This window comes from Falco cherrug, chromosome Z (genome assembly GCF_023634085.1).
Source record: "Falco cherrug isolate bFalChe1 chromosome Z, bFalChe1.pri, whole genome shotgun sequence".
Lineage (NCBI taxonomy): Eukaryota > Metazoa > Chordata > Aves > Falconiformes > Falconidae > Falco > Falco cherrug.
In genome coordinates this window covers 25945453-25967381 of record NC_073720.1, presented here as the reverse complement: position 1 = coordinate 25967381, position 21929 = coordinate 25945453, and the positions used below count along the sequence as shown (strand labels likewise).

Here is a 21929-nt window from a genome sequence, read left to right as displayed (position 1 = left end):
TTGAAATGAAAAGAGCTTGTACTTTTCATGTAGCAAAAATAAAAGCCTTTCAGTAGGAGTGATATGGGTAAGAAATCCTAGTTGGTCAAGATTGACTTTGCTAGATTTGTGGATCTAGTCTCATGATTTCCCTGGGATGGATTCACCAGTCTGGACTCAGTGCTATATACAGTCAGAGTTTCTGGAAGGAGTAACATCTTTGCTGAGCATTTTGAATAGTTTGGAGGTTAAGATTGGGGTTGTGCCTCTCTTGCTTCGTGGGAACTTCCTTCCAAGCACAAAAAGCAACAGGGCAAATGCATAGCTAGATAAAAGTGTTTATGGAACAGTAAATAGCAAAGAAGTTGGCAAAGTGAAGGCTGGTTGATGTCAGTGACTGGTAAAGCAGTTAGGCTGGATAAACTCATTTGTGGGGATCTTGAAGTAAAATTAAAATTGTATGGTGGCAGAGCTGAAGGGTAGTCAGTGACTGGTGAGGGAGGTAGTAGGATTGATACAGTGAATAATTGATAATGTAAAGATACTTCATCTTCTGATAATTTTTATGACAAGGAGAACTGTTTTCTCATGTTGGGGTGCAACTACTCTGAGATCATTCTTAGCCCCTGAGCTTAATGTAGTAACTAAGGTTAAAAAAAAAAGATTATTTCTGCAGTCATCTTCAGTAGCTTATTCTTCCCTTGGCTCTATTTAAGGAACTATGTAACTCATAAGGTGTTTTCCATATTTTCTTTTTTCGATTTCATTCAATAAAAATAACTAATCCTCTTCTTTTTAAATTCATTTTTATGTTCATAGTATTTTATTTCTCTGTAGTCTTTTTTCTTTTTTTTTCCCCTAGGACTAACTTCTAATTATGTGTACTTCTGTCAGTTTAATCATATATTAGGTGCTGTCCTATGAATTTCATATAAATATAAAAAAGAAATAATAAAAAAAATGCTGTTACTTCTAAGTGCAGCATTTCAGTTTTATGCTTTTTCCAAACAACATGATTATTGCTTTCTTTTGATGTACAATACTTCTGGTACCCAAGTCTTGGAAGATGTTTAGTTGGCTTGCTCACTTGACCTAATTGACAAATCAGTGTTACAAATTTGTTACTATCCTATTTCCTTAGTGGTTACCTTTGTTCCTCCTGTTCTTTTCCTTGTACAAGTATCTTATACATTTTCCCCTATTCTTCTTTCCAACAATTATTTTTTTTTTCTACATAGGTTATGTGATTTTTATTTGAAATTCTTGTTTTTATTTGCTGATGTGTTGTAAAACCATTACAATCTCTATCCAAATCGGTGTTCAGAATGAGTGTTTATAAACCCTGTTTCTTGACCTCTGCAATAAGATGTTGGTTTTACTTCCCTGCTAGACCTTGGGAGCAAACTGAAAAATACTCCAGTGAATGAAATGTTCGACAAAGCACTGATGTCAGTTATTTAGTTCCACTTAGGGAAAAAAAAAAAAAGGCAACACAAACGTGTATTATTAGTTATTTTTTTTAGTCTTATTTTTTCCCCTCTTTCATTCCATGTTAAAGTTACTTGTGCATAGGATAAATGCTTTGGCCTTTTCAGTAGAATGGGTATACCTCTAAAGTGAAAACTTTTTTTTTGACAACCTGAAGGACAGTTTGGAGGGGATGATTCCTAGTTCACTACTTTCTCTTCACTTAAATCAGAATCACAGCTAACAATGTAAACTTAGCTGATTGTGTTTTTCAGAATATTAGTGGCTTATTTGTGCTGTCAAAGCATGGTGGAACAATGCTGGACCCATTCCCAGTGAACAGTAATACAAAGAATCATAAGAGATGTATCTGCTTCTTCAGTCTTTTATTTGCTAATCTCTTCAGTATTAATGAAATATGGTAGCTGATGACTAGTTTTGGTCTCCTAGACAACAGAAGTCTCTCTTCCCCGTAATTTGTTTTTCAAAAAGCTGTAATAACTTGCATAGAATGGATTATTCTGCTCCATTTTAAATGTTCTCACTTGTAATTAGTTGTTTGTACATCCTCTGTGGTAACTGGATATTCAGTTAATTCTATCTATAGCAGAGGGATGTGAGCATAATTTTCTTAACCTGGCACAGGTGCCTTTGCCAATGTGAGATATAAATATGTTGTGTTTTCTGGCTTGGTTTTATTTGTTTTTATTTGTTTGGTTTTTTTTTTTTTTTTTTTTTTTTGAGAGAGAGAGTTCTCTATTCTTGATGTAAATACTGGGATGCTTCTGGTACCTGACTTCTAGTGATGCAACCAGTGTGATGCTTGTCTTTGCTTTTGAAATTGATGTAGGAGAGAGAATACGAGAAGCAGGTGAAATGGAAGATTAGATGGAAACCAGTTAACTAAGTTGTGCTGGTTTCTTAAAACTCCAATCTCCTGAACTAATTCAAGTCTTGAAAATCTCATCTGAAACGACTGCATGTGACTTAAATGCAGCAATAGCTACAGTAGCTGGCTATGAAAATTGGCCTGTTCATAAATTCTATTCCATGTTTAGTACCACTAGTTGTTAAATACAAAGATCAGAAACTCAGGGGGCTGAACTGACAGGATTTTGGGTGGGATGAGGCTGGAGAAGGAAGTGTGAATTGGACAGAAGGGAACAGGAGTTGGACAAGTTGGAGCAGCATCTGGGACTGACTGGCTGGGTGGCTGAGGAAAATCACCTTGTGGTGAGGAGTTGGTACAAGGGTGGTCCAATCAGGGCAGAAGTACTGGTCTACCAGGGCATAGCTTTCTCAGTCTGAGATTGGACTGGGCATTTTATAGTTGCTGCATTCATTGCCTAACATCAGATATTTAAACCCCATCCCAGAAATTCCCAGTCTTCTGTATTTGCAGAGGGTAACCAAATTTTCAAGCATTTAGATCATGCTGCAAGCTGAGCTCTCTGGATAGTTGATGGTTCCGGCTGTGCAGCTGCTTTGTGTTGATGTCTGTATATTATCACCTACTGGAACTTGGTTTTATTGCTTTTTTCAGTTTCTTAATACTAAAACCCCAAAATAAATAAAAAATAATACATTTTAACTTTCTTGTCTGGGTGGAATATAAAATACAGAAAAATAAGTTATGCTACTTTAGGTTTACTTATTTATGTAGAACATTAAAGTTTTCACTGTTCTTAAGCCCTAGAATATAAGTATCATGTAGCATAGAAATTTGATAACATTCATTTAAATGCCACTTTGAGTATGTGGTCCTGCACAACATTTATTGTTCATGTTCATTGTTCAGATCCCAATTAATTTCTAAATTCAGTGTTTTATTATTCTGCAGCAGTGAGTGCGAGTACTTTACAGTTTTTATCACTATATTTAAATAGAGTTGGCATTTACTTTATTTTTGAAAAGAGATGCGGTGAGTAATGTAAATGATTCAAAGTAATTGCTTGTGTTCCTTGGGATGTCGGGTCTAATCTCCTCAGAAATTCTGTAAGTAGTGTGTTGAACTGTTGGTGTTGTTCAATGCACCGTAGGTATTCTGAACAGTTTGAAGTTTAGCAGCCTACACCTGGGCATCCAGACTATGAAGAGCCTGTTTTTTTCAAATGCAAAGACAGCTCTAGCATTAGAGAAGACCACAGTGAATGAGTATAGGAGAGAGATGAATCTCCAGGATAGTACTTGCTTCCCTCAGCTATGAGGTTACTCTTCCTGTGATCTCTGGGTTAACTTCTTGACTCTTTCTGCTTGTGGAAGAGATCAGGCCATGAACTTCTAATGAAGTCCAGGCTGTGCAGTTGAGGTTTTCTGAAAGCAAAAAATGGATGCTACTTGCCCTGGCAGGGTTGAATTTGTGTATTTCAATACAACTATAACTCTTATTTAGTAAGTAATTCAACTTTTCTTAAGTAGAGCTGATATTGAATGTCCTCCGAGTCATTCAGGATTTTTTCAGAGCTGCTCCTACTTTAGCAAACAATGTCAGTATTTGTCAGAGGCGTAGCAATTGTTAATTCAAAATGAGTGTGGACTTCTGGTAGAGGGCTTCTTGCTTTACTCACTGTGTGTATTTAAGCATACAACTTGTTTCTAGTACTAAGACTTTTGCCATCGTAAGCTTGTTTAGCTCAGCATATGTCTCCTGTTTGACAGTGTTAGAACGTCACAATAGCTGTGTGAAGAGATTTGAGAAACTTCCCCTCATCATCTCTGAAACCCTCAGAGAAAAAAGGCTTTCTTTCATCAGATATTTGTTATTGTTTGCGTATTGTATTTCTAAATGTAGATGGCTCTTCTGAATTTGATTAGACCACTTTTCCCTGTGTTTTGGGAATCTGCTGGTGTTCAGTGGCTGTCTCATGAATCTGATATTTTAGTTATTCAAATAATTGCATTTATTGTCCTTTCTGGGCACAGTCAGGTGGAGTTATTTGGTTAATAGTGCACCCATCAAACACAGAAGTTTACTGTTTGAAATGTACTTTTGAAGCAGCTAATTTAACTTGGCGTACTAAGTGTATTTGAGTTCTGATAATGCAGACATACTGTTTCACCAGTCTGGTGTTTGGCTATCACTAGTTTTGTAGGTGTCTCGACTCAAAGCATTTTTATGTGTGAAAGAAGGAATGATATTGTGAGCATTTCTGGAAGGGCTACCATACTGAAAACACGAACAAAGAATAGAGTATTTTATTCACTGCTAATCCATACTAACATGTAAAAGCTGGAATTAGTGTACTGGGTCTGGCTAGGATGCAGTTAATTTTTTGTCATTGCAGGTCCCTATGGTGCTGTGGTTCAGATTTGTGATCAAAACAGTGCTAGTATGGCACCAGTGTTTCAGCTGTTACTGAATAGTGCTTCCACAGTATCAAGGCTTCCTCTGTTTCCCTCTGGGTGTAGGCTGGGCATGGGCAAGAGGTTGGTAGGGGACATAGACAGGACAGATGGTCCCAACTGATCAAAGAGATATTCCATATCATGTAGCATCATGGCTCACAATAACATTGGTGGTGCTGCTAGTGCTGGTGGGGATGTTCTAAGGTATCTGTCTGCTGTGGGAGGTGGTGAGTGATTGCCTTTGAATCACTTGTGGGTTTTTGTTGCCCTTTTTTTTTTTTCCTTTCTACCATTCCTTCTGGCTTATTAAGCTCTTTTTATGTTTTCTCAACACCCAGAAGTTTACTTGCATTTGCTTTACTGATTCTTTCCCCCATCCCACCGTATCCCATTGGGGAGGGCAGTGAGGAAGCAACTAAGCAGGGGCTTAGCTGCTGGCTAGGGTTGACCCACCACAGTAAGTTAAAAGTTTTCAGCTGTATACAACTTTCTACCGTCCTGTATATTGAATTATGAAATTATCTTATTTGTATTAACTTTGGTTTAAGTTAATCTTTTTTCATCTTTTACTGACCATCCTAGTCAACTAATGCGTAATTCAAATGTCAGATTTCTTCCCATTTTTTAATTATCTTTTTATTCAGTTTCTAATTATTCATAGTTGAATTTTGACAACATGTTCTCCCCCTGCACATTTTCCTTTGTTGCTCATCTGCACAGTGTTTTGTGCAGTCATTTAATGAAAGAACCTGTTACAATTAAGTCTATCAGTTTATGCAAGGCCTGATGAGATTTTAGTTTGAACAGTGCATTTAGGTCTAGCATGGTGACTAAAAAAAATATGGCAGACTTGTGGGGGAGACTGTCACCAGAGTGGGTTCGTTGAAATCACTAGTCATGGTGTAAGTCAAAAGTAGGACAGTTAATTTTTAATTGCGTGTAACATTGTTTTGTATACCTTTAAAGAAAGGCTAATTCTAGTTCAGTCACTGTTAAAATACTGGTTTGTAGCTAAATGCATTCTTTAGCCAAAAGTGGTAGCATTTTATGTGACCAAAAGGGTAGTTTTTATGTATGGTTATGCACGTGAATTTGATTAAAATATGCAACATATAACTTTTTAATTTTTGAAGCAATTATTATCTTGTCTTAAAATTTTTGTAGTAAAAACTTTAAAATTGCCTGATATTAATAGATTTCTGACTATAGCTAGTGAAAAAAACAGACTTGTTTTCATTTGCTGTACCCTACAGGATTTTCGAGTTGATAGATATTCTGCCCTGTTTATTGTTGGTTTTTTTTTTCCCTAGGTGTAAGTAAGTTGCCTGCAGCCATTAAGCAAATATTGTTCCTGCATCTGTAGACTGCTGTCAGGACTAAGCTAGTGCTGTAATAGATGCTGATTCTAAGAATCTGAATTTTATTCTTCAGTAGCTTAATAGCTTGTGTATTTACTGAAGTGTAGCTTAAATCACTTAGTATAGTTTTTAAAAAGTAGACAAATGTTTCATGTAGAGTTTTAAATGTAGCTTTCTTTAAAGGAAATATGAATGTAGAAGTATAGAAATGTAAATACTTGTCTTCTTCCCAGTCTTCATCAACTCCAGTTTGTTTTCTATTGTTGAGCTAGACTGTTGAAATATAATATGTACATCTATACATATCAGTTGAAAATAAGGAAATAGTATATTTACAGCTATTTTGTATATTTAATGTACCTGTAAAATACTCTACGCTTGTTTTATGCATTTACATAAATAGAAATGTAACTAACCATATTAAATAAATTGATTTATTGATTTTCAAGAAAACCTTCCTTTCATGCATTTTTATGTTCTGAAGATGCAAAAACCTTAAATTGAGGCACAGAAACGATGTAATGGAACCAAGCATCACATGAAATAACTACAATTTTTCTTTATCCAAAGTTGGTATGGTCTATGGTAGTGGGCACATGTACTTTTCTGCAGAACCAAGCCTGCCTTCTCTAGCACGGAGAAGTGTTTCATTTGTGAAAATGCTTTCTCAAGCTAAACCTCAAGCAGTCTTTCTCACTGAGTAGTTCATTGGAGGAAAAAAATTATACTTATTTCCTAATTCTGTCAGTTCAGGTAGAAGCTGAACCAGAGGTACTTTTGGCATTTTGGGACACTGTTTCCTCAGTTTTGTTTTTCTGAAATGCTTTTCCTGTTCCTGGGATTGTTGAAGGTACTTGTGGTTAGGGACAACCAAGAGTTATGTAAAGCTCTTTTCTTCTGTTGTGCTTTTTGTGTGTAGAATTGTGGAGTCCAGTGGTCAACATAGCAGGGTGCAGTTTTCTTCCCTTCTCTATTGAGAGCTTTTTTCCTTATAAATCAAATGGGTGACAGATGGAGTTTCTTTTAGGCTCTGTTAATCTAGGTTTATAAGACGCTCAGAATGGAATGATGTCATTTTGGAGACCAGAGAGAGGCGGATGTTTACAGGCTTTTGTAGTGAAAACAAAAACCTATTACAAGGTTGAAACAAAAGCTGAGTTTTATATGAGACAATTATATGAGTGTTGACTTGTTGCTTTTTTAATTGTGCATAGACTTACAAAACTATTTTCTTTTCTAGGATCCTTCTGTTACACAAGTGACAAGAAATGTTCCTCCAGGGCTAGATGAGTACAATCCTTTCTCTGATTCAAGAACAGTAAGCACATTTTTTTCTTAATTATGCTGTTAATTTTTTTAGGTAAGATTTGTGAGGTACAGTTTTCAGAGTTCGAGGCTGATGTAAAACATGTGACAGGCTAAGCAGACATAATGGAAGCTGTGTAATGATAGTCTTGTAAAGTGTTTGGAGGGTTCATTGGGTAGGCTGACTTAAGTGAGCTTTCACCTGTTAAAGAAGTGTGGCTCTCCGAAAGGCAGCCAAAACAGATTTCAGTATTTCACCTGTTCAGTAAGACTTTTGATAGTCTGTCTTCATGTTTTTCTGAGTTCAGCTTGCTTTGCTTGAGTGTGGCATGTTTCCCAGTGTCTTACTTTCGATTTCCATTTCACTTAATGAAAACGTTGCTCAGAATAAGGAAAAACATTGCATTTAAGTAACAGTCCACAGGCTATGAGTAGTTTGCTGTAGTAAAAAGGAATCATTTATGTCCAAGAAACACTGTTGTTCTTTGCCTCTAATTTGTATAGGGGGGAAATACAAGGAATGGGTTGGTAAATTCAAACTGTAATAGCATTTTTCACTGGTTACTTTTGATAGTGAAGATCTTGTGCAAGATTAGCAAAATGTATGGATGATTGCTGTTCGTAAGTATAATTTACAAGCATTCAAATACTGTATTTTTAAAATGTACTCTTATTTCTTGTGGCAAATCTGGTAGTGTTGATAGCCAGTGTTAGTATTTGAGTGTTTGCAATGCGACAGCAAGGTTTCATACAGTGCTAAAATGCTAGACTGGAAGGAGCTTGTTTCCGTGTATGCCGAATATTCTGTTTAATGCAGAGTATTTACAACTAGCAATAATATTAAGTAAGTCTCAACATTTTTTTTCTCCTAACTCACAATATCACTAATTATGTTTGATTTATCTTTCTGAAGCTTGTAGAGTTTCAAAATTGATCTGTATGGATGATACGTTCTGAAGACATTAAGTGTTGTTTAAAAAGAAAATATAATCTAGAGCTACTCTGACTTTTTATTACTTTTGTACTTATTTTAATATGCAGCTCTGTAGGAAAAGGAAAATTGAAGTATATAGCTACGGCTATCTGGCTTTGAACAGTCAGCTGTGCATGTATGAAAAATTTTAATTGCTCATTACAGATGTCACTCATATAGAAAAATCAGGAGGATGGAGGAAATCTTAAAGTCAGTGTTCAGATCTACTGAATATGTGCTATATTCATGTATTGTGATTCAGTTAGTAATCTATGTGATGTTACCAAATTCATAAAAACTGTCTGTTGGATGAGCAGTACTCTGCAGCGGAAAAGAACTTTCACAGGTTTTCTTGCAGAAAGCAAGACTGAAAGCATAAAGTGTATATTCGATTAAGAGTGCTGTAATAATCAACCTTTAGATGATACTCCTCTTCCTCTGTCTGTGACTTGTGGATGCTAGATGTGTAAGTATTCTGTAATTATATGCATTTGCAGGAATGTGCTTAGTTACCTGATGATATGCTCACAATTCCATGTGCTCACCTCTCTTTTCTTACCAGCTTTGTGTGCAAGAGAAGGACACACTGTGCATGTACAAATAAATATGTGATGGATAAGATAAGAGGCAGTAGAAGTGAATGTCTTTAAAGACTGGATGAACAGACGTAGAAGCAGAATCTGTGAATTTTAGATTTGAAGGATTACAATGTCTGCCAGGGTAGGGATAGAAGTTACTCTGCATTTTGTGTACTGCCCAGAGCAAAAACATCTGAATACTTTCTGGGGGGTTTGATTTGCTGCTGTTCCTTTATTGGGAACCCGAGTTATCTTGAACAGTTTTGTGCAGATAATACCACTTCTAACATTTGAAAACTGTAATAGCGCTAGTAGAGCGGAAAGCATACAAGCTTCTTCGGTGGTAGCAGAATACATCCTGGAGATTCTGTGCTCTTTAGTTTGAGAATTGGTGCTCTGTAAGACTTAAAATAATCACAGAATCATGGAATGATCAGGGTTGGAAAGGGACTTCTGGAGATAATCTAGTCCAAACCTCTGCTAAAGCAGGTTCACCTAAAGTAGGTTGTACAGCATCATGTCCAGGCAGATTTTGAATAACTCCAGAGAAAAATAATCCCCAGTCTTTCTGGGTAGCCTGCTCCAGTGCTCTGTCTCCCCCAAAAGTAAAGAAGTTCTTCCTCATGTTCAGGTGGAACTTCCTGTGTTGCAGGTTGTGCCCTTTTCCCCTTGTCCTGTTGCTGGGCGCTACTGAAAAGAGCCTGGCCCCAGCCTCTTGACACTCGCCCTTAGGATATTTGTAGACATTGATAAGATCCCCTTTATGTCTTCTCTTCTCCAGGCTAAACAGGCCCAGGTCCCCCAGCCTTTCCTCATAAGGGGAGGTGCTCCAGCCCCCTCAGCATCTTTGTAGCCCTCTGCTGGACCCTCTCCAGTAGCTCCCCATCTCTCTTGAACTGGGGAGCCCAGAACTGGACACAGCACCCCAGATGTGGCCTCACCTTGGCAAAGTATAGAGGGGGAGTATAAACTCCCTCGACCTGCTGGCCACGGTCCTCCTGGTGTACCCCAGGATCTTACTGGCCTTCTTGGCCACCAGGGCACACTGCTGGCTCATGGGCAGCACTCCCAGATCCTTCTCTGCAGAGCTGCCTTCCAGTGGGTCAACCCCCGGCCTGTGCTAGTGGTGTGTGGGGTTGTTCTTCTCTTGGTGCAGGACCTTTGTTGAACTTCATTAGGGTCCTCTCTGCCCAACTCTGTAGCCTGTCTGGGCCTCGCTGAATGGCAGTGCAGCCTTCTAGGGTATCAGCCACTGCCACCAGTTCTGTATCATCAGCAAACTTGTCCCTTCATCTGGGTCATTGATGAGCAAGTTGAACAGGGACTGGTCCCAGTACTGACCCCTGGGCCACACCGCTGGCTACAGGCCTCCAGCCAGACTCTGTGCTGCTGGTCACAACGCCCTGGGCTCTGCCATCCATCCAGTTCTCAATCCACCTCGCTGCCCGCTCATGTAACCCACACTGCCTGGGGTTACCTATGAGGATGTTACGGGAGACAGTGTCAGAAGCCTTGCTGAGGTCAAGGTGGACAGCGTTCACGCTTGCCCTTCGTCTGGCCAGCCAGTCATTCCATGATGGGAAGCCATTAGATTGGTCAGATGTGATTTCTCTGTGGTGAATCCATGTTGACTCTTCCTGATGACCTTCTTTTCCTCCACATGCTTTGAGATGACCTCCAGGATGAGCATCACCTTTCCAGGGATGGGGGTGAGGCTGACTGGCCTGTAGTTTCCTGGGTCCTCCGTCTTGCCCTTCTTGAAGACTGGAGTGGCATTGGCTTTCCCCCAGTCCTCCAGCAGCTCTCCGTGACCTTTCAAAGATGATGGAGAGGGGCTTGGCATTTACAGCTGCCAGCTCCCTCAGTGCTCAGGGGTGCATCCCATGCGGGCCCATGGATCTGTGGGTGTCAGGTTTGCTTAAGTGATCTCTAGCATTGAGCAAGGGAGAGTCTTCTGTTTTCCAGACCTCCTCTCTTGCCTCCAGGGTCTGGGAAAGTGGAGGGCCGGCCTTGGCAGTGAAGCCTGAAGCAAAGTCAACATGCAGTAACTCTGCCTTCTGTGTGTCCTTTGTCCCCAGGGAACCCACCTCATTCAGCAGCGGGCACACGTTTTCCCTAGTCGTCCTTTTCCTGCAGATGTACTTGAAGAAGCCCTTCTTGTGTCCTTGCCTTCCCTTGCCCGATTTAGTTCCAAATGGACCTTAGCCTTCCTCGTTGCCTCCGTGCATGTTCCGACAGCATTCCTATGTGGCCTGTGCCTTTTTCCACATGCTGTAAACGACCTTCTTCTGTTTGAGTTTTGCCAGAAGCTCCTTGCTCTTCCATGCAGGCCTCCTGTCCCCTTTGCGCAGTTTCCTACCCATGGGGTTGTACGTGTCTTGAGCTTGGAGTAAGTGATGCTGGAGTAATAGCCATGGACCCCCCTACTTCTACAGGCCTAACCCAAGGGCATCCTCCAAGTAGGTCCTTGGAGAGGCCGGAGTTAGCTGTCCTGAAGTCCAGGGTTGCAGTCGTACTTGTTGCCCTGCATCCTCCGTGCAGGACCCTGAACTCCACCATCTTGTGGTCACTGCATCCAAGGCTGCCCCCAGCCTTCACATCTCCAACCAGTCCTTCTTTGTTTGGTAGTACAAGGTCCAGCAGCACACTTGGCCTCGTTGGCTCCTCCACCACCTGGGTCACAAAGTTACCGTCAGTGATTTGTAGGAACCTCCTGAACTGTGTGTGCCTAGCTGTGTTGTCTTTCCAGCAGGGTCTGGAAAGATGGCAGTTGACTGGAAGCTGGCATATGTCCCAATTTTCAAGAAGGATAAGAAGGAAGACCCTGGTAATTACAGACTTGTCAGTCTTGCTTCAGTGCCTGGTGAAATTATGGAGAAGGTTATTCTGAGAATTACTGAAAAACACTTGAGAGACAATGCAGTCATTGGTCAGAGCCAGCACAGCTTCATGAGGGGAAAGTCCTGCCTCACTAACTTAAATTTCCTTTCATGACAAGGTCACCCTTGTCATGCCAAAAGTTTGTAAGGGATTCTGGGGTCTGGGCTGGGGTATATGGCCAGCTGAGAGTCTGTGCTGGTGTTTGAGGAAGCCACGAGTGTGGAGGTTGCTTGTGACGTGAATGTATGAGTGCATGAATCTTTAGTGAATGTCACACTGGGCTGAATGACAAACAGGAGGAACCCTATGTACCAGGTAAGAGAACCCCAGATCCAGGCATGTAGATCAGAACAGGCTGGGGGTTCACTGCTCGTATCTGAGGAATCTGCAACTGGTGGTGTGCTTGGAAATCTGGAGTGAGGCATGTGCTTTCTGTAGTGAACTTAGTGCTGATCAGCTGGAGAGGAGGAACGGAATATGACTGTGTACCTGCATTGTGTGTAGTTCTGACAGTGTTATGTGGGGATGTTGTCAAAGGCAGTGCCCTGCCTGTGGCAGCTTATATAGCTAGTATATATCCTGGTATATGAAGGGATGCATCTATTTGTGTGCATCTGTGGGATATGCACTCAGCTTGCTAGTAGCTGAACCTGGAAACAGGAAAGCTGTATCCCATCAGCCTGGTCAGAGAGCCCTCAGAGGGCCTCAGGGTACACTAGACTAGGCTCCAGCAGTCGGAAAGTAGAGTCCCCAGGTCTCAGAATCTGCTGGAAGTGGTAGTCTTTGTAACACACCTTAACAGCTTTTGTCCCCCAGCCCCTTCTGACATTCTTAGGATTCCAGGATGCACAGGCCCTGCTACAAATCACTGATGGAGTCTCACTTCTTCCAGAAGGCACAGGCCCTTACCTAGACACTGGTTCTTTTACACAATCATCATTACGTGCACAGTAGACAGCAAGTGTAACACCATATAGATGGCCAGCTAGCATAAAATGGAACCTAAACAATTTAGAAATCTCAATCAGAAGTATCTTTTACATAAGGTACATAATTAGTACCTTATATTAATGTCATATATCATATATGCTGTTGGCTAACACCTTTGATCATGTAGCTCGAGTGAGCTTTCTGCTTGGTTCCTTTATTCATAAGCATGTATGCATGTTCCAGTCATTACCAGCACTGCAAACTGTTTGGACAAAGTGTCATTTCAAGGATAAGTGTTTTGAATTCATTGTTAAAATATTTTCTAGTCTGACAGTCCATCTTTATACGCTAGTACAGGTAATATTACTATTACTTTTTACAGTATTATGGGAGGGCTGCTGGAGTGCTTCTGGAATGCTTGCTGGAGATTGTAAACAGTCGTCAGTCTAACAAGCAGCTGCTTATCAGTTATGCTTTCAAGGTTATTACTACTTTAGTCACAGAGCTACAATAATCACGCTTTTTTTTTTTTTTCTTTTGTAGCATCAGCCTGGTCTGCAGTGCATAATATATAGGAAAGTTTGTTCAGTAGCTTTTTGATACTCCATTGTAGGTTTTGTGTGGATCACATCAGGGTCACCAAATGCTGTGACGCAAGTCGAGGTGGACTGAAAAAACACTATGTCTACGTGGCAGGGTTCGGACAAAATGGCCTTTATTGTTTATACAAACTATTTATATATCTTAGACAGTGCAGGTGTCAGACCCTGACAGGTTTTTGTGTCCTTCTTCTGGCTTGCTATTTGCTGTTGCTGTAGGTGCCCGTGTGCTGCGGTTCTAAGTTCTGGTTCTTCTCATCCTGTTTACATACCTGACAATTTGTGGCTGTCTTAAAGGTACACGACTAAGTCTTTGAACTCAACTGACTTGTCTGCAGACCTGCTGCAGACCCCAACAATTCCCCCTTTTTGTTTTTGAACAGCTAGTACCAGGTTTGTCATGTTCTGTGGGGCCCTTGCAAACATGAGGGCAACCAAGGCAATAGCAAACAAGCAATAATGCCAATTGAGTGAATGGATGCCAAAAAGGCTGATATTTTCTCAGATTTTGGTAACATGTTGCTGCAATGGGGCACCTAAAAACCATGCAGCACATACCATCAAAATCCTCACAGCCATGTTCTTGAGCCAACAACAAAAAGCCAATAGTTGTTCTGTTTTGTATGTAATAATGGCAAATTTGACTCACATTCTTAACTGCCTAACAAGCAAGGTGATTTAACTCTTCAATGCTTTCCCTGCTGTTACTCCAGATAAGAGAAGAACCGCTGCAATACATTCCCATCAGTTCCATAAATCAACTACATCATTACATGCTTCATCCAAAGTTATATGGCATTTAAGAGCATTATGCTTATCAGCATGGTCACGTATTGATTTATGTTGGTGCCATGGTCCCTTCATAGCCTCCTACTACATTAGCATCTACATAAAGACAACTATAGACATTCAAAGTGCAAACATTATTGACTTCTTTTGGCTTAACAATATACAGAGGTAATCAATTATCCCAAATATCAAGGCTTTCAGTAAGATTCTTCATTCCCTGCATACATTCACTTTTTTGCAACAATGTCTACAAGTCAGTTTCGAGGAAGGGCACACCAAACACAGACTGGTTCAGTAAGGAGGCCACACATCAGTTGTTGGGTTGACTGGCGGCAGCAGCACTCCGACGATCCGGCACGCTAAGCTGAGGCCGTACACAGTGAGCAGGCATCCATCGTGGGCCTTCATCTGTAGAAACACAAGCATAACCTCTCCCCCAAGTTAACAATTCATGCGGTCCCGACCAATGCTCGGTACGGGGGTCTTTCACACGTACTAGGACACCTTTGTGCTTTTGCTGCTTGTCGCCAATTGACACAAAATGTCGTATGATCGGAGGCACCACATGGTTGACAGAGATTTTCAGAAAGTTCAAAACATAACATGCTTTCTCTAATCATGTCTCTGGGGTCATTCCCTTCATTCCCCCATTCTCTCCCCCCCCCCCCTTTTCTTTTTTTGATAGCAAAATACATTTCAACCGCTGTAATACACTAGATTATAAACAGCTTTTCTGCGTGACAGAACACAGTCACCCTGTACTGTGAAACAGTTTCTGGGAAGTCCTGTACTACTTTCCAAGCAAATGGTGTGTGAACGTGAGGATTACCAGCAGCCGCATCTCCCCTTACAATAGCATATGCATGCGGTGCATCGGTGGAAGGAGTAGGAAGATCAAGGAGCGGTCCGCCTATCTGTTCTACTAAATCTCAGTTCCCGTCTCTTAATGCCCCATCTCTTACAGCCTGTCAAAATCACCGAGGGTCGTGTGACATTACCGTACCATTGGAAATTGGATTTTTACCACTTCAACTTCTTCATTGCCTGTGACTGATAATGTCGTAGCGGGACCCCAATCCAGGTTTTCGCCATTTCCATCCTGTGCGGGCAGGGCCGGAGCCGAGGGAGGAAGGAGTGTGGGCTGGCACAAATGCTGAGGGGAGTCAGGGGGGCTGGGATCGGTCTGCCGAGGTTTCTGCTTGTCAGAATCGGAATCGGTATTGAGTATAAGTCGATGCAGTTGGAGAGATTTAGGGGATTCGGGGCATTGGGGAGTGACATCTGGTAAGGGACACAGACTCTTCCCCTCTCCCACCCCGTCATCCTCTTGTCTGTATTCTGAAGGGGGATACAGGGGAGGTTTGAATGATACACCCTGATTCGCATTTTGCTGACTTGGCAAGCCCCCATTTGTGTCTTGCGGATTTTTGAAGCCCCCTGCAACATGTCTAACCAGTCCCCATGTAAGCAAAAGCCCTGATGCCTCTTTCTCCCCTTTCTCTAGAGCTTCTGACAGTGTTGATCCTAAATTGTCCCAGGTCGACACACTAAGAGCAGTCACAGGGGACACTTCCATTCTACGTGTTTTGGCCCACAATAATGTATTTTTTAACCGGAGCCCATGTAAAGTATTTCCACGCTTCTCTAATACTAACTTCCACATTGATAGCGCTATGGTATCTTTAGATGGCTTACTCCCCATGCTGTCCCTGGTGGCTCACCTTACCGGTGTCACGTTCTCCCGGGATCTCGCAGCCGCTCGCTGCGCTACTCCGCTTCACCAGGCTCTGCCTCCCCAGCAACCCGCTTGGTCACAGTTTCAGGGTCGCTCCTGACACCCCTTACCGGGGTCACATCGGCACAGTCTCAGGGTCTCTTTTTGATACCCTTTACTGGGATCACATCGGTACGTCGGGGTCACCAAATGTGGTGATACAAGTCATGGTGGACTGAAAAAACACTATGTCTGCGTGGCAGGGTTCGGACAAAATGGCCCTTACTGTTTATACAAACTATTTATATATCTTAGACAGTGCAGGTGTCAGACCCTGACAGGTTTTTGTGTCCTTCTTCTTGCTTGCTATTTGCTGTTGCTGTAGGTGCCTGTATGCTGCAGTTCTAAGTTCTGGTTCTTCACACCCGATTTATATACCTGACAATTTGTGGCTGTCTTAAAGGTACACGACTAAGTCTTTGAACTCAACTGACTTGTCTGCAGACCCGCTGCAGACCCCAACAGTTTTGTATCTTATGTTTGAAGCAGAAGATTGTAAGACTCTTGATGGTTGTCTAGTTTTTGTAGGAGTTCTCATATAAGGCTTTTTCCTTTTTTATCACAAAAAACCCCAATGTAAGGAACAGCAATATTAATTATCTTTAACTGGCTTCACAGAATCATAGAATCATGTAGGTTGAAGAGACCCTTAGGATCATCAAGTTCAACCCTTTACTTAGCACTGCCAAGTCTGCTGCTAAACCATGCCCCTAAGCACCATTTCAACACCAGGGATGGTGACCCAACCACTTCCCTGGGCAGCCTGTTCCAATGCTTGACATACTTTCAGTGAAGATTTTTTCCTTAATATCCAATCTAAACCTCCCCTGCTGCAACTTGAGCCTTTTTCCTCTTGTCCTGTTGCTTGTTACTTGAGCGAAGACATCAACACCACCTTGCTACAACCACCTTTCATGTAGTTACAGTGATAAGGTGTCCCCTGACCCTCCTTTTCTGCAGATTAAACACCCTGGTACCCTTAGCTACTCCTTGTGAGACTTAGGCTCTAGACCCTTCCCCAGCCCTGTTGCCCTTCCCTGGACACGCTGCAGCCCCTCTACGTCCCTCCTGCAGTGAGGGGCCCAAACCTGAACACAGGGTTCGAGGTGCAGCCTCACCAGTGCCGAGTGCAGGGGGACAGTCCTTTCCCTTGCCCTGCTGGCCACACTGCTTCTGACACAAGCCAGGGTGCTGCTGGCCTCCTTGGCCACCTGGGCACACTGCTGGCTCATGCCCAGCCGGCTGCCGACCAGCACCCCCAGGCCCTTTCCCACCAGGCCCTTTCCAGCCGCTCTGCCCCAGCCTGTAGCGCTGTGTGGGGCTGGTGTGACCCAGGTGCAGGACCCGGCACGGAGCCTTCTTGAACCTCATCCAGCTGGCCTCGGCCCATCGGTCCGGCATGTCCAGACCCCTCTGCAGAGCCTCCTGCCCTCCCGCAGATCAATGCTGCTGCCCAGCTTGGTGTCATCTGCAAGCTTGCTGAGGGTGCACTCGATCCCCTCGTCCAGAGCGCCGATAAAGATACTGAACAGAGCTGGCCCCAGTACTGAGCCCTGGGGAACACCACTGGTGACCGGCTGCCAGCTGGATGTAACTGCATTCCCCATCACTCTTTGGGCACGGCCATCCAGCCAGCTTGTAACCCAGAGCAGAGCACATCCATCCAGGCCAGAGCAGCCAGTTTCCCCAGGAGAATGCTGTGGGAGCTGGTGTCAAAGGCTTTACTAATGTCCAGGCAGACAACATCCGCAGCCTTTGCCTCATCCACTGGGTGGGTCATGTTGTTGTAGAAGGAAATCAGGTTGGCCAAAGAGGACCTGACTTTCATAAACCTGTGCTGGCTGGGCCTGATCCCCTGGCTGTCCTGCACATGCCACATGATGGCACTCAGGCTTATCTGCTCCGTAACCTTCCCTGGCACTGAGGCCAGGCTGACAGGGCTGTAGTTTCCCAGATCTTCCTGCCCTTCTTGTAGATGGGTATCACACTGGCTGGGGCCAGACTCTTCCGGGACCTCTCAAGTTTGCCAGGACTGTTGGTAAATGATGGAGAGCGGCTTGGCGAGCTCCTCTGCCAGCTCCCTCAGTACCCTGGGGTGGGTCCCATCTGGCCCCATAGACTTGTGGATGTGTAAGTGGAGCATCAGGTCACTAACTTTCCTCCTGGACTGTGGGGACTTCGTTCTGCTCCTCCTCACCGCTGTCTTCCAGCTCAGGGGGCTGGGTACCCTGAGGGCAGCTGGTCTTGCTGTTAAAGACTGAGGCAAAGGCAGCATGAAGCACCTCAGCCTTTTCCCCATCCTTTGTGGCAGTGTTACCCCCAACATCCAATAAAGGGTGGAGATTATCCTGGGCCCTCCTTTTGTTTCTGATGTATCTGTAAAAATGTTTTTTGCTATCTTTTACAGCAGTGGACAGCCTGAGTTCTAGCTGGGCTTTCATGTCTCTAATCTTCGCCCTACATAACCTCACGACATCCTTACAGTCCTGCAGTTGCCTGTTGCTTCTTCCAGAGGTGCTAAAGCCCCGCCGAGTTCCAGCCAAAGCTCTGTTCAGCCAGGCTGGTCTTCTCCCCCACCAGCTCATCTTTCAGCACACGGGAACAGCCTGCTCCTGCACCTTTAAGAGTTCCTTCCTGAAGAACGCCCAGCCTTCCTGGACCCCTTGGCCCTTCAGAACGATCCTCCAAGGGACTCTGTCAACCAGGCTCTCAAAGAGGCAAAGCTGGGCCCTCTGGAAGTCCAGTGTAGCCATTCTGCTGACCACCCATCCTGACTTCTCTGAGAACTGAAAACTCTATCCATGCTCGCTAAGCCCAAGATGTCCTGTGACCACCACATCCCCCACCAGCGCTTCCCTGTGTGCAAACAGCAGGCCCAGCGGGACATCTCCCCTGGCTGGCTCACTGACAGCTGTCAGGCAGGCATCTGCCGCACACTCAGGAGCCTCCTGGACTGTTTCCTATCTGCTGTGCTGTATTTCCAGCAGACAGTGGTAGGTTTAAGTCCCCCACGAGGACAGGGGCTAGTGACCTTGAGACTTCTCCCAGTTGCTTGTAGAACGTTTCATCTGCCTCTTCGTCCTGGTTGGGTGGTCTGTAACAGACTCCCACCACGATGTCCACCTTGTTGGCCCTCTGCCTGGTCCTCACCCACAAACACTCAACCCTACTGTCCCATCATTCAGCTCCAGGCAGTGGAAACACTCCCTGACATACAGAGCTACCCCACTGCCTCTCCTTCGCTTGTCCCTTCTGAAGAGTTTATAGCAGGGGTCCTCAAACTTTTTAGCCAGGGGGCCGGCACACGGATGCAGTGGCAGGCAGTCATCTGCGGCTGCTTGGTTCCCCCCCCCCATAACTCCTGGGGGGGGGGCGGGGGGTGTCTGTAAATACCAGGGGCTGGATTGAGGACCCTGCTAGGCCGTATCCGGCCCACGGGCCATAGTTTGAGGACCCCTGGATTATAGCCATCCCTTGCAGCACTCCAGTCATGCGAGTTTCCCCCCATGTTTCCGTGATGGTGACTATGTCATGGTCTTCCTGCTGCACGATGGCTTCCAGCTCCTCCTGTTTGTTGCCCGTGCTTCGGGCACTGGCATAGATGCACTTCGGCTGTGCCATCGATCTCACCTCCAGGCCTGGCATCCCACCCGCAGGCTCATCTCTGATGAGCTCGGGTTTATTCCCTTCCCGCTTTGAGTCGGGTTTAAAGCTGTCTCGACGAGCCCTGCTAACTCCTGACCAGGGATCCTTTTCCCCCTCTGAGGCAGGTGAACCCCAGCTGTGGCCAGCAGGCCTGCTGCCGTGTGAACTGACCCACGTCAGCCCCCCTGAGATCTGGCCATTGACACCAGGCCCAGAGCCAGTGCTGATCTGTGGGACCTTGCGGTGACACAGCCCCTCGCTCCCTGCGGCCGGCAGGACAGAAGGAAGCACCACCTGTGCTCCCGATCCCTCCCTCAGCCCCGAGGTCTCTCTCCGTCGCCCTCAGACTTCTTGGCGTTGGAGTTCATCGCTGCCCCTTGGAAGCCCAGCAGTGGGCAGTGATCAGAGGGCTGTACCGGGCAGGGGGTGTCCTGGTGACGTCCCTTACCCAGCCCCAGGGAGGCCAGCAGGCTGCCCAGGGGCTGGGTCCGGCCGGCATACGGCCCCTCTGTTCCTCTCAGAGTGGAGTCGCCGATGACAACCACCTTTCAGTTCTTCCTAGCAGAGCTGGTCACCATGCGTGGGGTTGGCAGCTCCTCCAACCCGGACGAGTTTTTGCCCATGTCGACACTTTCCTGACCCTCAGGCTCCAGAGCCGCACACCTGCTGTACAGGGGCACCTGGGAAGGTGGAGCAGGCCAGCAGTGACTCGCCTGCTGTCCCCAGCAGGGACCTGTTTCCATTCCTCCCGATCACTCGGGGCCCTTCCTTCTGCCTGGAGGCGAGCAGGCAGGGGACCCTCCCGCTTCCAGTGGTGACGTGTCCCTGCGGTGCATTTGTCTCAGCGATGGTAGAGCGTCTCCACCGGTCTGCCTCCCTCTCACAGTCCCTAATACTCCTGAACCTTTCTGCTTCCCCTTTCAGCTCTGCCACCAGGCTGAGCAGCTCGGCCACCCAGTCACCCCTCACACTGGTGTCACCCCTGCTGCCCTCCAGCAGCAGTGACCGGCGCAGGCAGCCGAGTGGCCCGTGACGTGGGCAGCTGTGTGCTGACATGGGAGCTCCGGCTGGGTCACCACACACCTCCTGGCACTGGCCTTTGGCCAAGCAGAAGCCATGAGTGGCTAGGTTTCTTCTGGGGGGGTGATGACAGCTGCTGGAGCTCAGCTCTCTGGGACATCAAGGGGACGGTGCCCCCACTGTGCTGCTCCTGTGCCAACAGCCACACTGTGCACTGTTTGCCTGCTTGGGCCACTCGCGCTATGTGGGGTTGCATGTGCAGGTGCTCGGCTGCCTTTGGTTGTCTTCGTCCTACAGCACTGAATAATCTTTCTTAGGATGAAAATCTTAAATGGCCAAACATTTCTGAGAAATGAGACCTCTCTGATATCTCGGTACTCTGTTAGGAGCTGATGTATAAGGAGGAAAAGTAATTCTGAAATGCTGGAATCAGCTGATGTTGCTGAGATATGCTGCAGTATCACACACAGAGGTGGAGTTTACTTGGGCGTAATGTTTCCTTCTTAGTGTATTCCATTTATGCATTTGAAAAGATGGTTAGAAAAGGTGCAGACAATCTGTGCAAAGTCATAATTTGCCAAGTTAGTTGTATGTAGTTGGTTCTTGCTTTGTTTTAAGGTGCTTTTATATTGAAAACATCACACTTCTCACCATTTTTTTTGTTCTTGATTTCAGTCTTACTAGGAACAAGTGGTTCTTTGTCTTACAACATTATGGAACAGGGGAATCTTTCATGTTGCATGCTTTATACAAAGAAAGAATTGTAGTTTCTCCCCCAGGTGTATTTAACAATAAAATAACATCATAGTAGTGCTATACTTACACACTTTGGTAAAGTTCAGTTGACAATTTCAGTCCAGGCAGTAGTTTTGTCCTTGGCTTGATAGCATATCTCTATCTTACACAATGATAGAGAGCTGTACAGGAAGTCAGAGATGATGACAATTGGTGGGAATATGGAGAGGATTTAAAACAAGAAGGAAGAAAGAAAAAAGAAAAACCCGAGCTACTAAAAGCTTCTTGTAATTTCTGTTTTATAGGTAGTGACCAAGTGAACGAATTGCCAGTGGTATTTGAAACTAGATACTGTGATACATACTGGTGGAACATTTAAGCAGTAGATTATGGATCTTGAATTGGAAAATTTAATATGGTGCATAGCTTCTCTAGTTAGCCAGGTGATATAAGCCTTTGTTAAATAGAAGGCTCTGGAAGACATTACTAATAAATAGCATTGTGTTTCAGAATATGAATGGTTCACTGGTAAATCCTGCGGTTCTCTTAGTA

General features: G+C 44.4%; 1 protein-coding gene across 1 annotated transcript in view; it reads left to right on the top strand.

Annotated features, from left to right (window-relative positions):
• Positions 1-21929, top strand: part of SCAMP1 (secretory carrier membrane protein 1) — a 50649-nt gene that overhangs the window by 6581 nt on the left and 22139 nt on the right. Inside the window, exon 2 of the mRNA XM_055698559.1 lies at positions 7390-7467. Within this exon, the coding sequence (XP_055554534.1) occupies positions 7390-7467 (78 nt within the window). The remainder of the gene's footprint in view (positions 1-7389; positions 7468-21929) is intronic.